Here is a 25,465-nt window from a genome sequence, read left to right as displayed (position 1 = left end):
TGGAGCCGGTCAAAAGCTGGGTGGCCTCTGGGACGGGAGGTGGTGTTGTCGCTAAAATGCAGGAAACGGAGGATGGCCTCAAATCGTGCCCTGGACATAGCAGCAGAGAACATGGGCATGTGATGAATCGGGTGCGTTGACCAATATGACCGCAATTCATGCTTTTTTGTCAGGCCCATGTTGAGGAGAAGGCCCAAAAAAATTTTAATTTCGGAAACTTGGACTGGTTTCCACCGGAAAGGCTGGGCATAAAAGCTTCCCGGGTTGGCGGATATAAATTGTGTGGCATACTGGTTGGTCTCTGCCACGACTAAGTCCAAGAGCTCCGCAGTCAAGAACAGCTCAAAAAATCCCAGGGCCGAACCGATATGAGCCGTCTCAACCCGAACTCCAGACTGGGCGGTGAAAGGGGGAACTACAGGTGCGGCTGAAGTTGGTGACTGCCAATCAGGGTTTGCCAGCACCTCAGGGATTCTAGGGGCTCTACGGGCCTGTCTTTGCGGTGGCTGCGACGGGGTAACTAGTGCACGTGCCACCGTACCAGCTTCAACTGCCCTTCTGGTGCTCGCCACGTCACCATGTTGTACGGCAGTGCTGGTACTAGGTCCAGGGAGGGCTGCGCTGCTGGTGTATGCCTCACCACGTGATCCGGCAGCGACAGCCCCACTCTGCTGCTCTTGAAGCGGATCCTGCATAACCTGTGGTCTAGCGACATGGGGCCGGGTACGCCTGGTGCTGCCAGGGACCTCCACCTCCTCGTCCGAACTTTGGGTCAGAGAGCCACTGCTTTCCACAGGTTCATATTCTGACCCGCTAGATTCATCAGATGAGGGTTCCCACTCCTCATCCGACTGGGTCAGAATCCTGTAGGCCTCTTCAGAAGAATACCCCCTGTTTGACATTTTGGACTACTAAATTTAGGGGTATTCCCTGAGACTACCCAAGAAAAAAAGCAAACCTGTCTTACAAAGGGGAGGCTAGCGAAGTACCGGAGGCCGCTGCGGTTGATAAAAAATATCAAAACTGATTTTTTTATCGCCGCAGTGCGTGTAAAATGAATGTGCAGTGATCAAAAAATATATATTTTTTGTCACTGCGGTGGGGCGGGCGTGGGTGAACGCACGTGTGGGCGACCGATCAGGCCTGATCGGGCAAACACTGCGTTTTGGGTGGAGGGCGAACTAAAGTGACACTAATACTATTATAGATCTGACCGTGATCAGTTTTGATCACTTACAGATACTATAAAAGTACAAATGCTGATTAGCGATACGCTATTCAGCGAATAAAAGTGACTGCGGTGCGGTGGGGTGGGCGCTAACTGACGCTAACTACCTAACCAAGGGGCCTAAACTATCCCTAAAACCTAACAGCCAATACTAGTGAAAAAAAAAAAGTGACAGTTTACACTGATCACTTTTTTTCCTTTCACTGGTGATTGACAGGGGCGATCAAAGGGGTGATCAAAGGGTTAATTGGGGTGCAGGGGGGTGATCTGGGGCTAAGGTGTAGTGTTGGTGCTACTCACAGTTCAGTCTGCTCCTGTGCTGGATCCAACCGACGAAAAGGACCAGCACAGGAGCAGAGAAGCCATATAACAGATCATATTTACTAATATGATCTGTTATATGGCTTGTGATTGGATTTTTTAAAAATCGCCAGCCTGCCAGCCAATGATCGTTGCTGGCAGGCTGGTGACTAACTTGTTCTTTAACTTTTGCCGGCCCGCGATGCGCATGCGCGGGCCGGCTTGGAGCGAAATCTCGCGTCTCGCGAGATGACGCGTATATGCGTGACTGTGCGCAGCACTGCCACCTCCGGAACGCGAATCTGCGTTAGGCGGTCCGGAGGTGGTTAAAGAAGTAAAGAAGAAGTTTGGGTTTGGGTACCAAACATGCGTGATTTTTCTCACGCGAGTGCAAAACGCATTACAATGTTTTGCACTCGCGCGGAAAAATCGCGGGTGTTCCCGCAACGCACCCGCACATTTTCCCGCAACGCCCGTGTGAAAGAGGCCTAAGTTTATGGTCATCATAGAGTAAGCGCATCCTCCCGCCGGTGTTCCCTTATAACCCATATATTTTCCTATAGTTTAATAAAGCACTATAATGTCAAAAAAAAAAAAAAGGAAAAACAAGACTACAAAACCAAAATCACTTTCCTTACAAAAAAAACGCATGCCTCCCAAAACCCACACCCACCAATTGTAGACGTTCTGCATCACACAAATTGGTTTTATATGGCTGTGAGGTGCACAGACATTAATTTGTTCCTTTCAGGCAGAATATATGTTACACCAAAATAATAATCTTTACCTCCGGCCACCAATTTTTGCCTGTTTTACCCAGCACAATTTTACTTTTGTGCCTTTACTAAAGAAATCTGTACTTGGGTGATTGTCACCTTTGTACAGAGGCTGCGCCTGAAGCTAAAGAAGGGAGATCCATGTAAAGCTAAAGTAGGGTTTTTGGTGCTATAACGATGCCATACACTACACAATGTACACATCTTTGACATCGCCAGGCGTAGGAGAATTAGGGGATTTATTTTTGTCTAAATATTATTATTATGAAACAAAGAGAAATCTTTTTTTTTTTTCAGGTTTCTCAACTGTTTCTCTAAATAAGGCTAGTTTCACAGTGATTTTTGTCCAGCCGATTCTGAGTTACGACCTGATCTCTGCTGGGGCTGGTGGGCGTTCAGGTACCATCTGACAATTCCAGATCCAGAGATCTGTTAACCTTAGGGTAAAACTAGCTTAAGGGTACTTTCACACTAGCATTAGAAGAATCCGGCAGGCAGTTCCGTTGCGCATACACAGATCGGAAAACCGGATTAGGCGATGTAGCAATTTCCTGAACACTTGGTACCAGATTCGGCATTAATACATTTCAATGGAAATGAATGTCGGATCTGGCAAGTGTTCTGGGATTTTGGCCGGAAAAAATGCCGGCATTTTGACATCCTGATGCATACTGAATGGATTGCTTTCCATTCAGAATGCATTGGGACAAAACTGATGCGTTTTTTCCCCCCCCCCGGTATTAAGACCCTTTACCGGATTTCAGTACCGGAAAAGAATAACACTAGTGTGAAAGTACCCCAAGACCTTCAAAATGAATCAATATCCATTCCAATTTTTATTAACAAGCTCTACCACACATCTTGCAAAAAAACGTTTGGGGTATACTGGGAAAAGAAAAAAAAAAAGATTTTTTTTTTGAATGCAGCATTCCAGAGGGTGTAATTTTGTTCCTAGTCCTGAAACTGTTAAAATGACAATTAACCCGCTTCTCCCCACTGATCAGCCTGAACCGGGTTCATTAAAGCAGATAAGTACAATACTGTTTTGAACAGACCCTCTTTGGGCTGTGGGGCTGGAATTCATCTAGACCAGGGATGCTCAACCTGCGGTCCTCCAGCTGTTGCAAAACTACAGTTCCCAGCATGCCCTAATAGCTGTAGGCTGTCCAGGCATACCGGGAGTTGTAGTTTTGCAACAGCTGGAGGGCCGCAGGTTGGGCATCCTGGATCTAGACCTTATCTTTAAAGCAGGTCCAGGATTGTGATGCTTGCTGCCATATAGTCAGAGATGGCACTTTGCAAAACCAGGTCTGGATTGAGATTTGCTGGTAATACCTGCAGATCTCGTTCCTGACCCGGTTTTTAATGGTGTTGCATTTTGTTTGGCAGCTAGCACTGCAATCTTTAACTTGTTTTGGTGCGTGAAACCCAAGATACTCCAGGTTGACGCAGCCCCTAACTCCCTTCCCTCTTCAGCTGGCTGTGATCTCAGCCTGTGGTGAGAGGAGGAGAGGGGTGACCAGTGTGGGATGTGCTGCCTATGGGGGAGGGATAACATGCACTTCTTCTGTGCATGCTATTAACCCCACCCCCCATCATTAGGCCTCATTCACACGGCCGTAGTGTTTTGTGGACCGCCCCTGGGCCGCAAACATAATAGAAAATACCTATTCTTGTCTGCGATTGCGGACAAGAATAGGACATGCTCTATCCTTTCCGTGGAGCTGCAGAACGGAACCACCGTGTGCTGTCTGCATCTTTTGCGGCCTCATTGAAATGAATGGGTCCGCACCCATTCCGCAAAATTTAGCGGAGTGGGTGCGGACCCGTTCATGCGGCCGTCTGAATGGGCCCTTAGAGAGCATACATCGGTTACATATACATAGCATACATATTTATATATTATACATGTTACATACTTTTTTCAGTTTAAGCTAATTCTTCGAAAATCAGTGTGAACAAAACATTAGAGTCAAATAACTGAATAGAATATGGCGATGCATAGAAACAAAAATAATAAAGTATTTAATTTTTTAAGCATTAAAGCACTAGAAAGTAAAGCTGTATAAATATGGTATAGTATAGCTGTATTCGTAGTGACCTGCGGAATGAAGGGAACAGGTCAGTTTTACCGCATAGGGAACACTGTGAAAACGAAACTTAGAAAACTTTGACGGAATTGCATTTTTTTTTTCAATTTAACCCCATTTGGATTTTTTTTTTCCAGCTTCCCACTACATTATATGCAATATAAAATAGTACCATTAGGCCTCGTCCACATTTCCGTTTTTCACTGACTTATGCTGTCTGCATTTTCCATGGACAGCACATGTACCCATTGATTTAAATGTGTCTATTCGCATTTCAGTACTTTTCACGGAGACATGCACTACTTTGATCCGTGATGCGGACCAAGCACGCCCATTGAAGTCTAGGGGTCTGTGAGAATCACAGACGCGCCACAGATGGCATCCAAGGTGTGTCCGTTTTTCACTGAAGACTAATCGGAAATTCTTTGGAAATTCATTTTCAGCTGAGCACCGTCGGAACTATGGATGCTTCACGGACATCTTCACGGATGAAACATGTACGCTTTTTTTCACAGACGTGTCACAGGCACGGAAATGTGGACAAAGCCTTAGAAAGTACAAGTTGTCCCACAAAACACAATCCTTTATGTGGCTATGAGACAATGCAAACCCCCCAAAAAAACTGAAAATCGCTGTGTCCCTAAGGGGTTTAGAGCACACATTTGATTACTGACAAGTTATGTGACTTGAGCTGATTCTTTCGGTATGGCCATAGGTAACGGCAGAAAACCACACTGGCATGCAGTTTTACGGTGAATCAGTGCTGGTTTAAGCTGCATAGTTTTTACAGGAAAAAGAGAAAAGTCACTCTGTTTTGTGGTAAAATCTCATATTGAAACATTTTTCATTTCGACTGAGCCACAGCTGCTACATGAGATTTTACCTGTTTAATAAAGATTCAGACTACATTCACACAAAAGTGAAAAAAATAGTGGTTAAAAACAGCAAAACTATATATTTTTTTTTTTAACGGCAGTTTTTTCACTGATGCCTTTCTGAGAAACAGATGTTAAAAACTGTTCCTTTCAATTGTACGGGGTTGTTGGTCCATGAAAAAACAACAACTGCTATGTGAATAACTACCATTGTTTCTTAAGCGGACGTGCGAATGTAGCCTCAGGCTAGGGATCTTCTGTAGGTATCACCAGTTAGATACTTATTTCTCTCTAGTGTCCACGTCACTGTTTTTTTTTCATAGGGAACCCTAGAGGTTGCATGTGAGTCATGGTATGATTCACTGGCAGCCTATATCTGTTGTGAAGCCCTGGCCTTAGGCCACACACTATCAACTGTATAACGTTTCTGTATAATAAAAATAAAATTGATATGCTCACCACTTGTAGTATATCCACATTTTCTTATATTGAAGAAAGGGAAAATCCTGGATCGACGACCCCTCCCCTCCCCACAATGCCTGGGTTCCTCATACAGAGAATTCTTACCTGGTCCATGATTGCTGTGGAGGGATCTGAAAGGACACAGGTGTCGGGGACCAAGTAAGTATTCTATGTATGAAAGTCTCGGGCATTGTGGTGGGGTTACAGGTTTGGATAACCCCTTTAAGTCTATCTTTGCTTTCTGAGGTTGTGGCCGCACCTTAAAGGGGTATTCTCATCTCAGACATTAGGGGTATATTGCTAGGATATGCCCCCAATGTCTGATAGCTGCGGGTATACTTAGAACAGAGCCTGCAAAGTGCTGGAGGGTGCACTGTGCATGCACTGCCACCATCCATTCATTCCTATGGGAGCGCAGAAAATAACCCAGTGTGCCGCTTGCCTATTTCCGCCCGCCCCATAGAAGTGGATGGAGCAGTGGCCGCGCTTGTACATCGCACTTCCCATTATTTTCAATGGTACTTCCTGAAATAGCCCAGCGTGCTGTTTGGCTTGTTTCGGCACTCCCTCCGGCATGTTGCGGGTTCTGTTCTAAGGATAGGTGAGGATTCCAGAGGTGGAATCAAATCCTGGCGATATGCCACCAATGTCTGACATGGGAATACTTATTTAACCCCTTCCCGACTGCCATACGGCTATATACGTGCTAGCTGCACATACCACGTGCACCTAGCACGTGTATAGAAGTCATGGCAGCTCTTTAATCCAAGCGCTGCAAAACGCTTGGATTAAAGCTTCTGCCCCCGCACTGCTGCTGTCACGGACAGCATACAGTTCAGTAATGCCGGCAAGGGACCAATCAGAGTTGTCCCTTGCCGGCAATCGATCCGATTGGTTAGTCTGTGCAAATCAGTGCCTGAAATCAGGTAATGTGTCCTGGTGCCCCCCCCCCGATCTGTGCCCCCCGATCTGTGCTCCCCCGCCCCCAATCCATGTATCCTGCCCCCTGATGCGGTCCCCCTGCTGTATTTGATGGCGCTGGCTCCGTTCCTGAGCCGCCGCCATCAGCAGCGAGTGTCAGCTGTAACCCCTTAGATGCTGCGGCATCCATGGGGTTAATAGACGGAGGGGGCTCCCTCTCTTAACCATCGGGGCTGCCGCGCTGCGATGGCAGCACCAGATGGTTGCCATGGCAACTGGATGCTTTGCAAAGGTGTCCGGTGTTGCCATCTACAGGAAGTCTGACAGTATTATACTTTGCAATGCAAGAGCATTGCAAAGTATAGTACAGCCATCAGCCCCACTAGATCTTCAAGATCCAAGTGAGACTTGATAAAAAATAAATAAATGTATAAATAAATAAAAATGTTAATCAAAAAAATAATTTACACATATTAGGTATCGCCACGTCCGTCTCTATAAATATATCACATGATCGACCCCGTCCGATAAAAACCATAAAATTTGTTTTAAAAAAAAATGTTAAAAAAAGCCATTTTTGTCACCTTACATCACAAAGTGCAACACCGAGCGACCAGAAAGGTGTATATGAAATAAGATGGTACCAATAAAACAGTCACCTCATCCTGCAAAAAATGAGACCCTACATAAGAAAATCGCTAAAAAAAAAAAAAAAAAAAACTATAGCTCTCAGAACATAGACACTAAAACTAAAACATATTTTTTTTTATTTCAAATATGCTATTATTGTGTTAAAGTGAAATTAAATATAAAAGTGTACATATTAGGTATCGCCGCGTCCGTAACAACATGCTAAATAAAAATGACCTAACCCCTCAGGTGAACACCGTAAAAAAATTTAAAAACAGTACCAAAAAAGCCATTTTTGTCACCTTACATCACAAAAAGTGCAACACCAAGCGATCAAAAAGGCGTATGCCCCCCCAACATAATACCAATCAAACCGTCACCTCATCCCGCAAAAAATGATACCCTTTTTAAGACAGTTGCCCAAAAAATAAAAAAGCTATGGCTCTGACTATGGAGACACTAAAACATAATTTTTGGGGTTTCAAAAATGCTATTATTGTGTAAAACTTAAATAAGAAAAAGTATACATATTAGGTATTGCCACGTTCGTAACGATCTGCTCTATAAAACTGTCACATGACCTAACCCCTCAGATGAACGCTGTAAAAATAAATAAATAACTGTTCCAAAACCAATTTTTTGGTCACCTTGCCCCATAAAGTGTAATAATGAATGATCAAAAAATCCTATGTACCCAAAATGATATCAATAAAAACGTCAACTCTTTCTGCAAAAAACGAGCCCCTGCACAAGATGATCGGCAGAAAAATAAAAATAAATATGGCGTTCAGAAAATGGACACACAAAAACATAATTTCTTTTTCAAAAATGCTTTATTATGTAAAACTGAAACAAAGAAAGTAGACATATGTGATATCATTGCGTCCGTAACAAGCTGCTCTATAAAAATAGCACATGATCTACCCTGTCAGATGAATCTTGTAAAAAAAATTAAAATGACAAAACTGTGCCAAAACAGCCATTTTTTGGTTACCTTGCCTCACAAAAAACTTAATATAGAGCAATTAAAAATCATATGTACCCCAAAATAGTACCAATAAAACTGGCACCTTATCACCTAGTTTCCAAAATAGGGTCACTTTTTGGGAGTTTCTACTGTAAGGGTGCATCAGGGGGGCTTTAAATGGGACATGGCATCTAAAAACCAGTCCAGCAAAATCTGCCTTCCAAAATCCATGCGGCAGTCCTTTCCTTCTGCTCCCTGCCGTGCGCCCTTACATCAGTTTACGACCACATGTGGGGTGTTTCTGTAAACTGCAGAATCAGGGTAGTAAATATTGAGTTTTGTTTGGCTGTTAACCCTCGATGTGTTAAAGAAAAAAATGTAATAAAATGGAAAATCTGCCAAAAAAGTGAAATTTAGAAATTTCATCTCCATTTTCTTTTAATTCTGGTGGAAAACCTAAAGGGTTAACAATGTTAGTAAAATCAGTTTTGAGTAACTTGAGGGGTGTAGTTTCTACAATGGGGTCATTTTTGGGGGGCTTCTACTATGTAAGTCCCACAAAGAGACTGCAGACCTGAATTGGTACTTAAAAAGTTGGTTTTGGAAATTTTCTTAAATTTTTTTTTTAGAATTGCTTCGAAACTTCTAAGCCTTCAAATGTCCTAAAAAAAAGACTTTTCCAAAAGGATGCCAACATAAAGTATACATATGGGGAATGTTAAGTAATAAATATTTTATGAGGTATCACTTTGTTTTAAAAGCAGAGAAATTGAAATTTTGAAAACTGCGAATTTTTCCAATTTTTTGGTAAATTTGGTATTTTTTCATAAATAAAGGTCAAATTTATGACTGTCATGAAGTAGAATGTGTCACGGGAAAACAGTCTCAGAATGGCTTGGATAAATAAGTGTTCCAAAGCTATTACCACATAAAGTGACGCATGTCAGATTTGTAAATTTTGACCTGGACACACTGGTCATGAAAAGGTTAATAATATATTTGGAGCAAATGCAATGTGGTGTACTCCTATGTCTGTAAAAGTACACCAGGGGTTTGCATGACATGGAGATGTGACTTTTTTGCTACTTTTTAAAAAGTCACACATTATAAATGAGACATAAATGTTCTAATCTTCAATCCTGACCTACTTTTCCTTACCCTTTTTTTTATTTGTGTGTGATCACTGCATCTAAACAGTTCTTACTGGCACCCCCCCCCCGCGGCCAATGGGGATATCGGCAATTCACTTTAATACACTGGGTCTCTCTGAAGAGACCCAGCGTATTAGAGCTGCAATTCTTATGAAATTAGCAATTCACATATTACCATGATCCTGTATGGAGTGTGGTAACATTGAATAGAAAAATTAATTGTGAATGTTGTAGCCTCCTACACTGGTTACAAAAATAAATAAATATGTAAAAACAATATAAAAAAATATAATAATGTTTAATCACCCCCCTTTCCTTAGAATAAAAGAATAAACACAGAAATAATAAAAAATATATAAATATCATAGGCATCACCGCATCGGAAAACTGCCGTACAATTAGAATATAAACATATTTTTCCAATATGGTGAATGGTGTACGGAAAAAAGTACCAAAATTGCCAATTCGGCATCTTTTCATCGCTTCTCTTACCCGAAAAAATGTATTAAAATAACATAAGTAACATAGTACATAAGGCCGAAAAAAGACATTTGTCCATCCAGTTCAGCCTGTCATCCTGCAGTGTTGATCAAAAATTCACACACTCCAAAATGGTATCAATAAAAACTACAAATTGTCCTGGAAAAAATGAGCCCCCACACAGCTCAGTAGACATAACTATAAAAAAAGTTATGGTGGTCAGAATATGGTGATGCAAAACATTTTTTTTTAACAGTATTTAGAGACATAGAATCTATACATATGTGGTATCGTTGTAATCGTACTGAACCAGAGAATAAAGGGCACAGGTCAGTTTTGCTGCAAAGAAAACGCCGTAGGGACAAAACCCGTAAAACAGTAGACTAATTTTAATTAATTTTTTTTCCTCACCCCATTTGGATTTTTTTCCTGCCTCCCACTACATTGTATGCCATATTAAATGGTTTTCTTTTGCGGCCCCAATGAAGTGAATGGGTCCGCATCTGAGCCGCAAATACTGCGGCTCGGATGCGGACCAAAACAGCGGTCGTGTGCATTAGGCCTAACTTTGTATTTCATTCATTTACATTCCTGCTCATTCTGGGCTTTGAAGTCCAGGACTCGGTCCTATCAGTAACTGACAGCCTTGCCTCTATGACTGTGTATACAGAGATAGCTGTCAATCACTGATAGAACCGCCTCCTTGACTTTAAAGCCCAGCATGAGTAGAAATTTTAATGCATAAATTACATTTTTTACTGAATCTTTTACCATAAAACTATATATGAACCTGTTCAGCTCCTCCTTTACTTTATTTTGACCAGCAAAATGGTGCATAAGACGACCCCCAACTTTTCCATTTAAAATATAGGGTTTGGACTATACTCTCCGTATAAGACTACCCCTCTTCCAAAGCACACTAAATAAAAATTAAAAAACATACTGTACTATTGTTAACCCCACCTGTGGTTTACCGTTTTTATTGCAAACAAGTGATTTTATAGATATGCAAATTATCAGTACCTTTGTGCCCAAGGGGCTGTCCCTCCGCCGTTTTGTGCCCAACCGCGTCCTGGATCCCAGCGCCGCCCCTCTCTTAATTTATTCACTGCACTAAGTTTTTTTTTAAATCTTCTGAAGCCGCTCGTAATCTAGTGCATGCGCAGTTAGTTGGCGCTGTCTCCTCTATTCCCTCCTCCCTCACGGGCAGCACAGGAGGGAGGGAGGGAGGGACTGCTTCCTTCTCCCCTGTGCTGCCTTATACCCGGCAAAGAAGACGACCCCCGACTTTTGAAAAGAATTTCAAATGTTAGAAAGTCGTCTTATACTTCGGAAAATACGGTAACAGAAGCTCGGCGGACCCCATTAGTCTTTCTACATAACCCAGTTTTCACTGAAGAAAAGTTTTTCTTGTTAATCTCCAAATCGCACCTCGCCACCTGTGCTCTTGGCCCAATTTATTTATTTTAAGCACTTATATAGTGCTACTATATTCTGCAGTGTTTTACAGACATTAGTATCACACTTCAATAAGTTCCCTACCAGTATGTCTTTGCAGTGTGGGAGGAAACCGGAGTATTCAGAGAAAAGACGCAAACACAGGGAGAACATACAAACTCCATGCAGAACTTGTCCATGGTTGGATTCAAATTTAGGACCCCAGTGATACAAGGCACTAGTGCTAACTACTGAGCCACCGTGCTGTCCCAATCCCATCCTGCCTCATCCCTAACCTCACTACTGTATATATCTCTGCCCTAACCCACCTCTTTAACCTACCGCTAACCACCGGCATCTTCCCTTTTCTTGTTTAATCATGCAACCATCACACCCATACTCTAGAAGCCCTCCCTGGACCCATCTTCTTTATCCATCTATTATCCCATCGAATGACATGTCCATCTTGAATAGTCTTCCCACCTCTCATTCAGCTTACTTTTTGATCCTCTACAATCTAGCTTCAGACTCAATCACTCCACTAGAACTGCCCAAACCAAAGTTGTCAATGATCTGCTAGATGCCAAAGCTCAATGTCATTGCGCTGTGCTCCTCCTTCTTGACCTTTCCTTTGCTTTTGACACAGTTGACCACTCTATCCTGTTCCAAACCCTCTCATCCCTCGGTATCAGAAACCTGGCCCTCTCCTGGATCTCCTTTTACCTCACCAACAGAACCTTCTGTATTTCCTATTCATACACTATCTCCTCATTACACCCCCTCTCTGTTGGTGTCCCTCAAGGCTCTGTCCCGAGTCCCCTACTTTTCTCCATTTATGTATTCGGTTTGGGACAGCTCATAGAGTCCCAGGGCTTCCAATACCACCTCTATGCTCATGATATTCAAATCTACCTCTCTAGCCCAGATGTCCCTTCCCTTCTTTATCTAGAATCCCAGCATGTCTGTTAGCTATATCTTCATTCTTCTTATGCTCTTCTAAAAATTCATTCTGGAGAAAAGTACTGAATTACCATCTTTACCCCATGTCACTCAGCCCCCTTACCTGATATATCCATTACAGTTAATAGTACAACGCTTTCTCCAGTCTCACAGGTCCGCTGCCTGGGAATAAGATTCTGATTCTGCTGTGTTCTTTACCTTACCTCCATCTGCATCTTTTCAACTCAAGAACATCTCTCGTATTTGCTCCTTAATCCTTCTTCAATCCTGAGTCAACTAAAATGCTAGTGTACGCCCTCGTAGTCTCTTGCCTAGACTACTGGAACATCCTCCCTTATGGCCTCCCATGTAGCACTCTCATACCCTTTAAATCTATTCTTAACTCTTTTGCCTAGTTAATCCACCTCTCCCCTCTGCCAATACCTTTCACTGGTGCCACATTGTCCAGCAAATTCAGTTTAAAATGCTAACAACCCTATAAGTCCGCCCACAACCTGTCTCCTCCTTACATCTCTGACCTGCTTTCCAGATACATCCCCACACGTAATCTCCGATCCTCATAGGACCTAATTCTCTGTTCTCCCCTGGGCTGTTCTTCACACAGTCGTCTACAAGATTTCTCACGTGCATCCCCCATACTCTGGAAATTACTACCAAGTACATCTGACGTAACTCCAACATCCAAACCTTCAAAGGCAACTTGAAAACCCACCTCTTCAGGAAACCCTACCACCTGCAATAAGTATGCGGCCACCACACATCCAGATGAGCATCTTTTACCCTCACCTACTGTGTCCATCCTCTTCCCTTGTAGATTGTAAGCTCTCATGGGCTGAGTCCTCTCCCCCTCTGTACTAGTCTTTTTAATAGTTTCATGTTTATCGTATTTGTATTTTTTATATTATGTATATATAACCCCCTCTTGATGTACAGCACCATGGAATTAATGGCGCTTCCAAATAAATAATGGGATCATTCGGGTTCATGTGACTGATCTGGTACAGCCATTATTACAGCAGAGATTTAAAGGGGTTGTCCCATGAAAAATATTCTACAGTTTTCAAACCAGCACCTGGATCCGAACACTTTTGAAATTGCATGCAATTAACTCAGTGGCTATGCAAAATTTTTATTCAATAAAGTGTGTCTTTATAGCGCCACCTGCTGTTCGTTTTTTGTTGTTGTTTTCTTTGACCTGCTCAATGAGATGGCCGCACATGCTCGGTTTCATCCTTCAACTGCCTCCTGAGCTGTGATAGGTGGAGCATGGACACGCCCCTTTAGCTGCAGCTGAAAAGACACTCCCCTTGAGCTTGATATAAATCTAACAGAGCAATGAATGGGGAGATCCATGTCAGGTGCAGGGCTGGTTCTAGCTTGGTTAGAAAGAGGTTGTCAGGTACTATATGATGTCTGATTTTCATTTTTTACATTAGTCATGGGATAACCCCTTTAAACTTTGCCTTTTTTAAGGTTACAATCTCCTGAAATATTCCTTATAGCATTTTTATAGTACAAATTTGAATTATTTTTTTATATTTTCTAACTGATATAATGTAAGGCACATCTTGTGAATGTGAGCATCATGAAACTTCTTGCACATTATACTGTAGCCACCTTTCGTTGGTAGATAGGCCCGACACCATTTTGATCAAAATCTGTAGCATAAATTTACTGCATCTCAGATTGCCAGGTCCTCTTCATTTCCAGCAAAGTAGTGCTAAATTTTGACGCCCCAGGGTGCCTGAAAGTTGTGTGCACTGATGCATCCGACGTCCTCCTGCTAGCACTACAGGGCTCAGAGCAGCAATGCCAGAAAGGAGGCAGGACCTCAGAACTAGGCGTATTCTCATGGCGTGGGGGGGGGGGGGGGAGGAATCCAGGCCTCGTTGAACCTCTTCCTTCATGTGTGCTTTAGTGTTTGTAGGGAAAGGAAAGTAGACAGGTAGGGGCGCAAGTTAGTGGGTAGATCGACAGTGGCAGGTGGAGAATGCCACGGGGGTAGTAATATATCTTGTACTAAGGTGGCAGGCTGCACCTTCAGGAGCTGTCCCTAGCCACTCTCCCACAGTGAAGGCCTGGCACAGACTGCCTCACTTACCGCTGCTCCATCTGGATAGGGAATGGATTGCTCAGAATCCCACTGCTATGGTAAATTATAACCCTTACTTCCGGCCTCCACACAAAGTGGTCATGCACATAAGAGGGGATGGGCCAGCAGGCACTAAACGCCAGATTCCAGCGGTTATGTATGCTTTGGGGCTATCAAACTGGCGCCTATGGACTAAAGGGAGATCATATATGCCAAAACTGGGGTGGCTATATGGATGGCAGTGAGTGGGCTCCTTTTTTTTTTTTTTTTACACTTCTGACCAGGCCTCAGATGGCAGGACCACCTATTTTTTTTCTAACCATTTCTTAACATGCAAAGCAGGTTTGTTGTTAGTTTGATATCAAGTTATTAGCTCAGGGTGACATAAGGCTCTAATAATGTTTATATGTACTGTAGCTTAGTTGTTGAGTGCCACGTAGAAAAAAAGTTAAAAAAAACAACAACTTAAAAATAGGATAATTTCTCTTCTCTCTTTTTAAAGACTTGTTTGTCTGTTGCGGGCTATCAGTTTATTTTTTTTTATTTTCTTAGATACAAGTTATGCAAGCTCAATAGATGCCATGTATCCAGATCCGTCTGATTCATTTCCTGGAGGTCTTTTCCCATGTTCTACCTCTTTTGATTGGAGTTCCCCAGATAGTAGTAGTGAAGGGCGAAACAACGTTGGAGGAGAAACAGGGCAAGAAGCCTGTGAAGAAAGGGCTTCACGACCAGGAAATAGCCGAATCCCTGGAAAAGACCACAGGCGCTACTACCATAATCACTGGAGACTAGAGTATTTGATGGACTTTAATGCCTGCTCCCATAGTATGATCTGTATGGTTTGTGGCAGTTCTCTGGCCACTTTAAAACTCAGCACCATCAAGCGACACATACGCCAGAAGCACCCTTATTCCCTCAACTGGACACCTTGTGAGAAGGAGGTCATCACTGGTAGCTGGGATGCGCACTTATGCGTTGATGCTCAGACACTTGCTGGAAGTGAAGAGCACGTGGCAGGTAATTCTGTGCCAGTTATGAATGTTTGCCTGGTTTCTGCTCGTAACTCCCAAAGTACAGTTGATGTTGTTTTAATTAGTAGCAGAAAAACCCTACATAATCTTTTACTAACTCTGAAGACTGTATATAGTGGAACCTCTCCAATCCACCTCTTTGAGAAGATCTTTATCTAGACCAGATTTCCTGTGACTGACATTGAGTTCTGTTGTATACTATGTACGGTAAACATCAAATTTTTGAAGACCACTGCTGTAGAAGACCGTTTTTAAGTACAATTTGGTTGGTCGTCTTTGAAGAGGTTTTACTGTATTACAAGGGAAGAATATCAAATATTACAACTGGCACAGGAAGAAGGAGCTGCTGATCAGAATGTATAGAGAGATGACAGAAGGATTTCTTTTGATTTGTCTGATACCACAATTTATAGATTTGCTAGACCTAATTTCTTAAAAACGAATCTCCTCTAGAGTGACCAGTTGCATCTTAACCCCTTAGTGACCAGCCTGTTTTGGACCTTGGCGACCAAGCGATTTATTATTATAATTTTTTTTTTTTGAATTGTTGCATTCCAATAGCTATATACAATAACTCTTACATTTTTTCGTGGATATAGCTGTATGCGGGCTAACTGGGTGGGTGGGGTGGTTAGTGGATTTTTGCAGCAATAATTTTTCGGCATTAATAACATAAGTTTATTTTCTGGGTCAGTACGATTACAGTGATGCCAGTTAAGTATAGTTTTTTTTTTTTTTTTTTTTTTTTACGTTATCCCAAGACCAGCTTTTTTATTTTTCGTTCTACAGAGCGTTGTGGGGGCTTGATTTTTTTTTTTTGTAGGACGACTTGTACTTTTAATTGGTAAACATTTTGATTGCTTTTTATTTACCGGTAGATTTCTTTTGAGACAAATTAACAAAAAACAGCAATTCTTTTTTTAAAATTTACAGCCATGTTTGTTTTTTATGCCATACGACATAAACTACATGATGATTGTGTAGTGCAAGTTATTAAGGATGCAGCAATACCAAATATGTGGAGGGGATTTTATTTTAGCAATTTTTTTCCATTGAAAAGCTTTTTTTAATAACTTTTTAGCTATGTATTAGTCCTACAAGGGAACTAATGCAATGCAGTGTATTTTTTTTGTCAGTGCTATACTGACATCCACCAGTAAAAAGCAGTACAGCCTAAGGCCCTTTAGTAACCACCGTAATAAGGCGTATTGGTGGTCACTAAGGGCTTAGTGATAGGCAGATGTCTAGCAGATTTGCTCAGCTTTACATACAATTTTTAAAAGAATGGTATTAGAGTTTAGATGTGAATGTATATTGAGGACTTTCTGGGTTGTTTTCTGTTGACGTCTAGGAAGTTCATATTGCCTGACTATAGGTCCAACTGACTTCTCCAGCACTATTCACTGCACCTCCAGTCTGGTCCTCCTATCGCTGCTTGTTTACAAGCCGTCATGTGCCGGGATGAGGACATTGATTGGCTGCAGCGGCCACAAGGCCTGTACCAGCACAGACTGGCGGTGCAGACAATAGTGCTGGAGAAAAAGGTATAGTACAAAGTAGAAAAAGTATACAACTTTTTTATTTTTTATTTTAGACCATTTGGGGACTTAGAAAGCTTAAAGGGAACCTGTCATCAACTTTAGGGTGACCTCAATGAGGGCAGCATAAAGTAGTGACAGAAATGCTGATTTCAGTGGTGTCATTCATGAGCAAAAAGTAAGTAGTTGCTGAGAACCAGCTTCATAATCATTGCGGCCCAGGCCGTGAAAAGAGTCAAATCTACTTAAAGGGAACCTGTCACCTGGATTTTGTGTATAGAGCTCAGGACATGGGTTGCTAGATGGCCGCTAGCACATCCGCAATACCCAGTCCCCATAGCTCTGTGTGCTTTTATTGTGTAAAAAAAACAACGATTTGATACATATGCAAATTAACCTGAGAGGAGTCAGAGCTTGAAAATATGACTCTTCTCTGGTCACACAAGTAAGATATGACTCTTTAATGTTAATTTTCATAAAAGGCGGGAAGAACAAAAATGCATAATACTTATTGAATTCGTCTGCAAATGAAATTAAAAGTGTAATTTATATGTTTAGGGTAACACAAAGAACATTTAGAAACGCTCAGTGAGGGTGGCATAGTAGAGGTGACAGGTTCCCTTTAGGAGTCATGGTTATTCCCCATCCATCTGCTGATGATTGTAAGTTCTCTCCTAGAGAGAAAACTAGGTAGAAGACGGTCAGTCATCAGCAGGCGGGCAGGAGAGCAGGAATTCATGAATAACCAGGACTCTTCTCAGGAGGCCGGGACTCTTTTCCAGGCCCAGTCTGCAATGATTGTGATGTTGGTTTTCGGCAACCCCTTACCTTTAACTGATAAATGACAGACCGCTGAAATCACTGTTTATTCTGCCGTCAGTATGGGCAGCACAAAGTTGATGACAGGTTCCCTTTAAAGATTAACATACAACTCTGTGGCTGAAATGTATTTATATTTTGTGAATACATTGCTTTTCTTATATTTGTGCTGATCCTGAGAAACAGCCTGTATTACAGAACATAGCTGCATTCATAATTCAGCTACCGGTAATTGTTTCTTGAAAAAGTTATTAGACATGTCTCTAAAGGGCTAAGTTCTTATAATGCAGTTTGGAAGTTAAAGGGTCACTGAGGTTATTTTTCTTTCTTTCGTAAAACCTTTTTGATATGTCATAGAGACATATCAAAGGTCTGAGTGCTGAGACTGATCTGATCTTTAGAACGAGACGAGAGAAACACTCTCATATCGCGCTCTCCTCGCTGCAGAAAAGGAAGCGAGACAGACTCAATAGAATCACTAGGGGCCAGTCTTAATTTAGACCCCTGCATTATGCAAGCGCGCCTCTCTCCTCCTTCTAGTGATTGGTGAGGGTCTGACATACCAATTTTTTTTAATGAAAACTCAGTGACCCTTTTAAAGTGGCCATACACATTATGGTTGATGGTTGCATGAGTGATCGTCTGGTGCACAGTCGTTTTGCAGACACAGCCGTACACATTATAGTCCGTATTGGTTATTACAGTCGTTAAAACTGGCCACACCTGTTCAGTAGAACTGCATGAGGGACAAAAGATCTTTCTGGGAATGTTCTTTAGATACTTCATCCACAAACTATCTTTCTTTGATCAAAAGATTGTTCATCTGACTTTTGGCCAAAAAAATTCAACTATGTCGACTTCAGACAATGTTGGTCTCTCATTGGTTGGCTAAAATGATTGTTTGTTGTTAAATGTTACTTGAAGAATATTCCTTTTGGTTGAAGTAATTTGTTTTGGTCATCTTTAGACTAATGTGTATGGGTTTTAGTTTTTCCCACATTGCATTACTGTACAATGTCTGGCATAAAAAGTATCCTTCCAGAGTGCAAACTGGAACATGGATTTATAGTAATCTCATTAGAATTGGTTATTGTCATAATGATTAATTATTGTAGAAGTATAATTTGTCTGCAATACTTGGCTACTAGGAGTATGGACCTGTAGCTATATACCACTGCCTTTACATAGCGCAGCCTATCAAGCTGGGAAGTATTTTGCTTCATAAGTCAGTTTGATGTGCAAAGGTTATCTTTGTCTAAGGTGGGAAGGCTACACAATAAATGACTTTTTAACCCAAGAAAAGTTTAAATACTTCACAAAATCACTTAAATTCCGTTCTATGATTCCTGTAGGCCATAAAAAAAGGAAAGGTAGAGGAAAGTTTAGGATTCAAAGGCTGACTAAAATGTTGCTTGCGACAGGTTAGTCTATAATTAGATGCTAATGTTGTCTTTTTCTTCGCTCATGTTTTTATTTTGTACTTGCCATTTTAGGTTTATTTAGTATCTTATTTTTAGTGTTTCATTTTTTTTATTCAGAGAGCATGAAAGCCAGAACTGGCCCCAAAAAGAAAAGACGGCGTCTGCCGCCAGTGGCTAAAGGAACATGGCGGCCTGTGCTGGGTACAGAATGTCCTCTGCCTTCACCACCAGACAAAACCCAGCTGGAGCAGTACATGAATGAGTCTCTTCAGCAGTGGTTTAGATTAGAATTCCTCATGGATTATGACTACCAAGGAAACCAGCTCCATTGTATGATGTGTGCAACTGCCTTACCAAGTCTGAGTCTTACCGATGTCAAACATCACATTTTAGATAATCATCCCACCTCATTGCAGTTCAGCCCTACTCAGAAAAGTGTGATTCTAGATGCCTGGATAAATCGTAAGGAGAATCCAGAAGTGGAAGAAGACATGACACCAGATGTGGATTTTCAAGAGGACTTGACTCCAGAGGATCTTCAGGAAGACATGACTCCAGATATAGAGGCAGAAGAAGACATGACTCCAGAGGCAGAAGATGACGACTTGGATGATGAAGCTGAAGAGGAATTTGCTAAAGATGATGAAGTGGCAGAAGCTACTACAAAGCCAGAACCTTCTAATAGGATGCAGAAAGCTAAACGTTTAGTTGATTTAATGGACAAAGATAAAGAATCTGTCCATGATTTAAGAAAAAGTAATATTAATAGTTGCAGTGCACAACTGACGAAAGAGGAGAAACCTGAGTCTACAGATTTGGAGCTCCTGGAGGAAGAGGAACCAGTAACGGGAGAACTAGTGGCTGACGAGGATTCGAAAGCAAGGAAGAAGCGTCTTCTGGAATCACAATGGATAGTCAGAGAACTGCAAAATCAAAAGGAAAAGCAGAAAACTAAAGTAGACGAGACACATGAAGCTAGGCAAGGGCATCTTATGGAGGAGGAGAAGAGCAAAACTAGGGAGAGACGATTGCTTAAGGATGAAAAAAAAAATGGAGAAACACAATTGTTGGAAAAACAGGAGAAAGCCAGAGTGGCTTCACTGTTAGAAGAGGATCAACAAAAAGTAAAGGAGGCTCAGCTGATGGAAGAAAAGAGGAAAGGTAAAGAGTCTGGGTTGCTGGAGGAGGAGAAGACTGCTATGGAGACCCAGCTGACAGAGGAAGAAAAGAGAAAAGCCTTGGAGACCCAGCTACTGGGGGAAGAAAAAAATGACAAAGAGGCCCAGGAGGAAGAGAAGAGGAAAGCCCAGCTTCTGAATGAGGAGAAGTCAAAAAATAAGGAAGCACAGCAGCTAGAAGAACAGAGGGTTAAGGAGGCCAGGAGACTGGAACAGGTGAAACTGAATGAACAACACGGAAAGTTGAAAGAGGTCCAAGGGTTAACAAAGGAAGTACAGAATGTGGATCAAGAAATACATGTGAAAATAGAGGATCATCAGTATGCCGAACTGCCCAAGAATGAAAAAGAAAGGACACAGACTACAAATCATATTCAACCTGAAAAAAAAACAATTAATGAAAAAAAGTTGGATGGTGGAAAAACACTTCTTCGTAGTGAGCCAGAGAAGCGTGTAATAAAAGTGCAACAAGTGCAGCAGGCACCAACTGTACTGGGAATTGGACTTCCTGTGTTAAAAAGTGAGTAAATGGATGAAAATTAGTTTAGCGTTTTTTTTTTGTTTTGTTTTTTTATATATACCTACCATTATTAGTATTTTGGGTTTACAATAATTTGAAATGTCTGTAATAAAGCTTATAATACATACTGTATATAAAGATGTTAAATATGTATGTTGGTGACCTAATAAGTAGCTTTTATGCTTCTCTTTCAGTGGAAACTCCAAGACCTATAATTATAGCACAAGTTTCAGTTATCCCAGAACATGCAATCATCCAGCCACCGAAACCCAAACCCTCCACTTCTGATATCTCAAAAACGTGGCGGGTCATTGCTCCCAAGGTCTCTCCTACAGACCTCCAAAATCAAAAACCACCCTCTGCTAGCACTGAAACTCCCCAGTCTCCTGCTGGGGTTGACCCCACGGTTTGGGAGGTTAGCGTGTGGAGGGGTAACAGCATAAATCCTATCCAAAACAACACATACCAAATGCGTTGGCGCTCAGAATTCATGATGGACTTCAATGGAGTACGTGGGCGTGTGGTCTGCATGTATTGTAGCTCCACTCTAAGTGTACTAAAAGAGAGCAGCCTCAAAAGACACATCGTACAAAAGCACCCACATACTTTAAACTTCACTGCCGAGGAGAAGGCGGCAGTTATACTTGACTGGGAGAATAAGTTGTCTGAAATGAAGACGATGGCGGCAAACCCAAACAAGGAAGGCGTAGTTATAGCAGGTAAGCATAGTAACAGATATTTGGTTATTACTGGAAAATTGTCACACACAGAGTTGGTGGGTATACTTGTATGTTAAAGGGGTATTCCCATGTGGGACATTGAAGGCATATTCTAGCGATATTCCATTAATGTCAGATATGTGTGGGCTCACCTCTGCTGCTATCTCCAGAACAGGGCCCCTGAAGTGAAGGAGACCACAGTGCCCATTTGCAGCTAGCTCTCCATTTACTCCTATGGGTCTTCCAAAAAGTCCTAAAGCAGTGAATGGAGAACAAGCATGGAAGACTGTCAGTATTGTCTGATTACTGTGCATTAACACAATGCAGTAAAAGGTCCATGTGGTAGCCCCACTATCTACCAGTATTATCTGTAAAATCTTTATATAGCACCAACATATTCCATGGCACCTTACAATTCAGAGGGTACATGTACAGACGAAATAAGACATTACAGGGTAACACCTAGTTCAAACTGTAGGAGTGAGGATTTTTCTCGCAGGCGCTTACTATCTGTGAAGAAAAAGAGGAGACATTAAAAGGTAAAGGTGCTGGTTTTGTACAGTGGTCTGACCATTTGTTATAAAATGGGAGGCCACAAAGGAAATTTATTGAGCCAGGCACCAGCCAGTATTGAATGCACAGTTGTCAAGGGCACTTAAGTGCAAGGAGTGTGGGGGATACCATTGGGTGAAATGAGAAGAGTGAAAATAGCGGAGGTTAACTATAGAAGAGTTAGCTTGGGGAACGTTGATGGGCCTGCCTAAATAGATGTGTTTTTAAGGCTTTCTTAAACTTTGGATGTTGCCCATTAATCTGATTGTCTGTGGTAGTGCATTCCAGAGAACTGGTGCAGCACGATGTAGGCCTTAGATTGTAGAGCACAGGTTGGGTTGTAGGCTGAGACGAGGGAGGAGATGCTGTCTGGTGTGGCACTGTGGAGAGCTTTGTGGGTGAGAGTTGTAGTGACTGGTACAGGGTGGAAGCGTCCGTGCATCTATTGGACAGAGGGTTAAACCTAGCCTCTGCACTCAGGATAGATTGGAAAGGGGAGAATTTAGTGGGAAGAAGATTGATTAGTAATCTGTTCCAGTAATTAAAGTGAGGCTGAATCGGAGCAAGAATGATAGTTGTTCCATAGTAAGAAATGGAGATGTGGGCAGGAGGATGCGGCGCGGCTGTATACTGCACTCAAATGGTTACTGTAGACATGTACTAACAATAGGGAGAATGTATCATGAGGGGAACATTTGGAGTCCGTTTTGCTTGAGTCTGCATTGGAGTACTTTTACATTTATCAAATGTCTCATATTACTTGATACATTTCTCTTATCCTTGGACCTAAGCCTTTTGTCTAGAGAAGCTACCCCAGTTTTCCTACTCCACCCTTCTCCTGGAGTGAGATTGACTTTTTTTTGCGACTGAAACTCATTAACATTGCTAACCACACCCACTTTTCCACCCACATTACAAAACTGGAGTGAGTGGTGTAAATATGCAAAAAGATCGCAAAATTGTGTACTTCAATACATTTAACCGAAAAAAAAAAAAAAAAAGCAAAATTAGGGTGCTTTCACACTACAGTATAAATCCGTTCTGCAATGGGCATTCTCTATACAGCGGCCGGCTATGCGGAACGCACACGGCCGGTATCCGTGTTTTGCGGATCCGCAATTTGCGGGCCGCAAAACACTTACGGTCGTGTGAATGCACCCTTAAACTTCAGAAACAGAAAAGTTTTACTGGAGTATAATCTCACAAGAATTAACTTGCCAGGTAATTATCTACTGCACATGAAATGAAGGGCAAGACAAACATTTAGGGGGGAAAAGACACTGGACGTTTGATAGAAACACAAAGGCCTCATTCTAAATGGTGATATTACAGACATCTCTGTGTGAGGACTGATCAGTCCTTTGTTGGGACTCCAGCAGTGTGTTATGATCAGGAGAGAAAAAAAATCTTAAAGCAATTGAGAAACACTACGCAAACATGATACAGTAAAATACCGAGTGACTGGCGTTCTCAAGTCACAATTTCACTTTCAACCTGAAGAAGGCAGACTTTTGTAGACAACAATACAAATTAGTGAATGCTAGTCAAGCAAATATGACCGCTGTGATACAAAGACAGCAGGTTATATTACTGGAGTGTTGCACAGATGACCATTTTAGCTGAAAAGCCCCTACTGCTGCTGCCCCTCCTTGTTTTTGCAGACTTTTGGTTGGATTCAGTACAGGTCTCTGATTATGAACCTTGCAGGTGTGTCATGCAGGTATGAAAGGAAGTTATACCAGTTTGTGGAATGTCCCACTATTTCGTGGATCCTTATGCAAGCTGTGAGGCAGTTGGTGGGGGTTGGGGACCACGTTGGTCAAGGTCATCTACATAGGATATAATAAGCTTCTGTTGTTCATCATGGATGCAGTCAAGTACTAGATAGCGTTTGTCATTTTGATAATACAATGTTGGAGTTTTACCAAAGGTCAATACTCCCACAAAACGCCAATGATTCTAAAACATGTGTGTGGCCATCTAAACAGAAAACTCCCAAAAAGCCACACTACAAAAATGTAAATAAATATAATATTTATTGAATTCCATATAATAAAAAGTATAATAATACAATCACAGAGATACGGTTAAAAATGGATCCCATTCAGCAGCGTGTGGCTTTGTCTGTTGGCTAGGGAACTTTTTACCTAGCTATATAAATCATCCTGACTTTCAGGATAAGTGCTCTGATGGATATGGACCCTTCTGATTAGTCAACTTTTACAGGCATTCTTTGATACGCATAAATCTCTGTTTTTATGTGCGACTTGCCACATTCTACTATATGGGATCCGTTTTTAACTGTATCTCTGTGATTGTATTATACTTTTTATTATATGGAATTTAATAAATATTCGTTTTTTTTTGTAATTAAAGCGTTTATTGGGTTTTACATTTAAAAAAAAACTGAGAATTGTACAGGAGACAAAAGTATGATAACTGATTCACATAGGTAATTGCAGGTACAATATTATAAAGTGACAAAACCTTAGAATTCTAATAAATATTAGTTTTAACAAAGGTGCAAATCAGTCCTTACATATTTCCTTTTTATTTTTTCCTTATATTTTTGTCTGGACCTTCATTTAATTTTTCATTTGCGGTAGATAACTTCCTTCAAGGTAATTCTCGTGAAAACGTATGCTCCTATCAGTGTTTCTGAAGTTTCACTTTGTTAGGTTTGTTCGGTTAAAAAAAAATATATTTCCCCAGTCATCTCCATGACAGCACAAACTCAGATTGCCTTCCTCTGATAGGACAGGAAAAAGCACATACAGAGGTTAAAACCCCACCCCTCATCGCCAGTGTTTTTTCCTGTCCTGTCAAGGAAAGAATGCCAGAGAGGTGCTGGGATCTCTTCTGGGTTCCCTAGTCCTTTTTTTCGGTTTTTACCTTTTTTCTTCTCGCCCTGCTACGGTCCGGCTCTTCCCTCCTTCAGGCGCGGTCCATGCCCTGGTCACCCTCATTCATGGTGATCCCGGCGAAGTTCCCTCTGCGGCGGCCCAGGCGGGCTTGAAGCAGTGCGGTAAGGGCGGCTGGAGCGACGCTATGACACGCTTCCCTCCAGTCGCCGGGTGATGACGTCGGACGCCGGGAGGCATGGCCAGCGTCGTGATGTCACGGAGGCCGCGGCCGGCGCCAAATTCAAAAAGGGACGCTGATTCGGACCACTCTGAGGCCTCCACAGTTCACCCTACCTGCTGACAGCAACTCAAGTGGACGGGAGCTGAGAAGATGAGCGCCCCTACCACCACTGGCTCGGGTCCTGAGCCCCCTACCACTGTGGGCGGTGTGAGTAGCCTGCTGGCACCTTTT

At 42.0% G+C, this 25,465-nt stretch overlaps 1 protein-coding gene across 2 annotated transcripts in view; it reads left to right on the top strand.

Annotated features, from left to right (window-relative positions):
* Positions 1-25,465, top strand: part of LOC120980528 (uncharacterized protein C11orf95 homolog) — an 85,215-nt gene that overhangs the window by 23,136 nt on the left and 36,614 nt on the right. Inside the window, exons 2-4 of one of the 2 annotated variants that reach the window (XM_040409683.1) lie at positions 14,922-15,389; positions 19,299-20,879; positions 21,074-21,598. In XM_040409683.1, the coding sequence (XP_040265617.1) occupies positions 14,922-15,389; positions 19,299-20,879; positions 21,074-21,598 (2,574 nt within the window). The remainder of the gene's footprint in view (positions 1-14,921; positions 15,390-19,298; positions 20,880-21,073; positions 21,599-25,465) is intronic. The other variant, XM_040409684.1, reaches the window with a different exon arrangement.

This window comes from Bufo bufo, chromosome 10, assembly GCF_905171765.1.
Source record: "Bufo bufo chromosome 10, aBufBuf1.1, whole genome shotgun sequence".
Taxonomy (NCBI): domain Eukaryota; kingdom Metazoa; phylum Chordata; class Amphibia; order Anura; family Bufonidae; genus Bufo; species Bufo bufo.
This window is presented reverse-complemented; position numbering and strand designations above follow the sequence as displayed.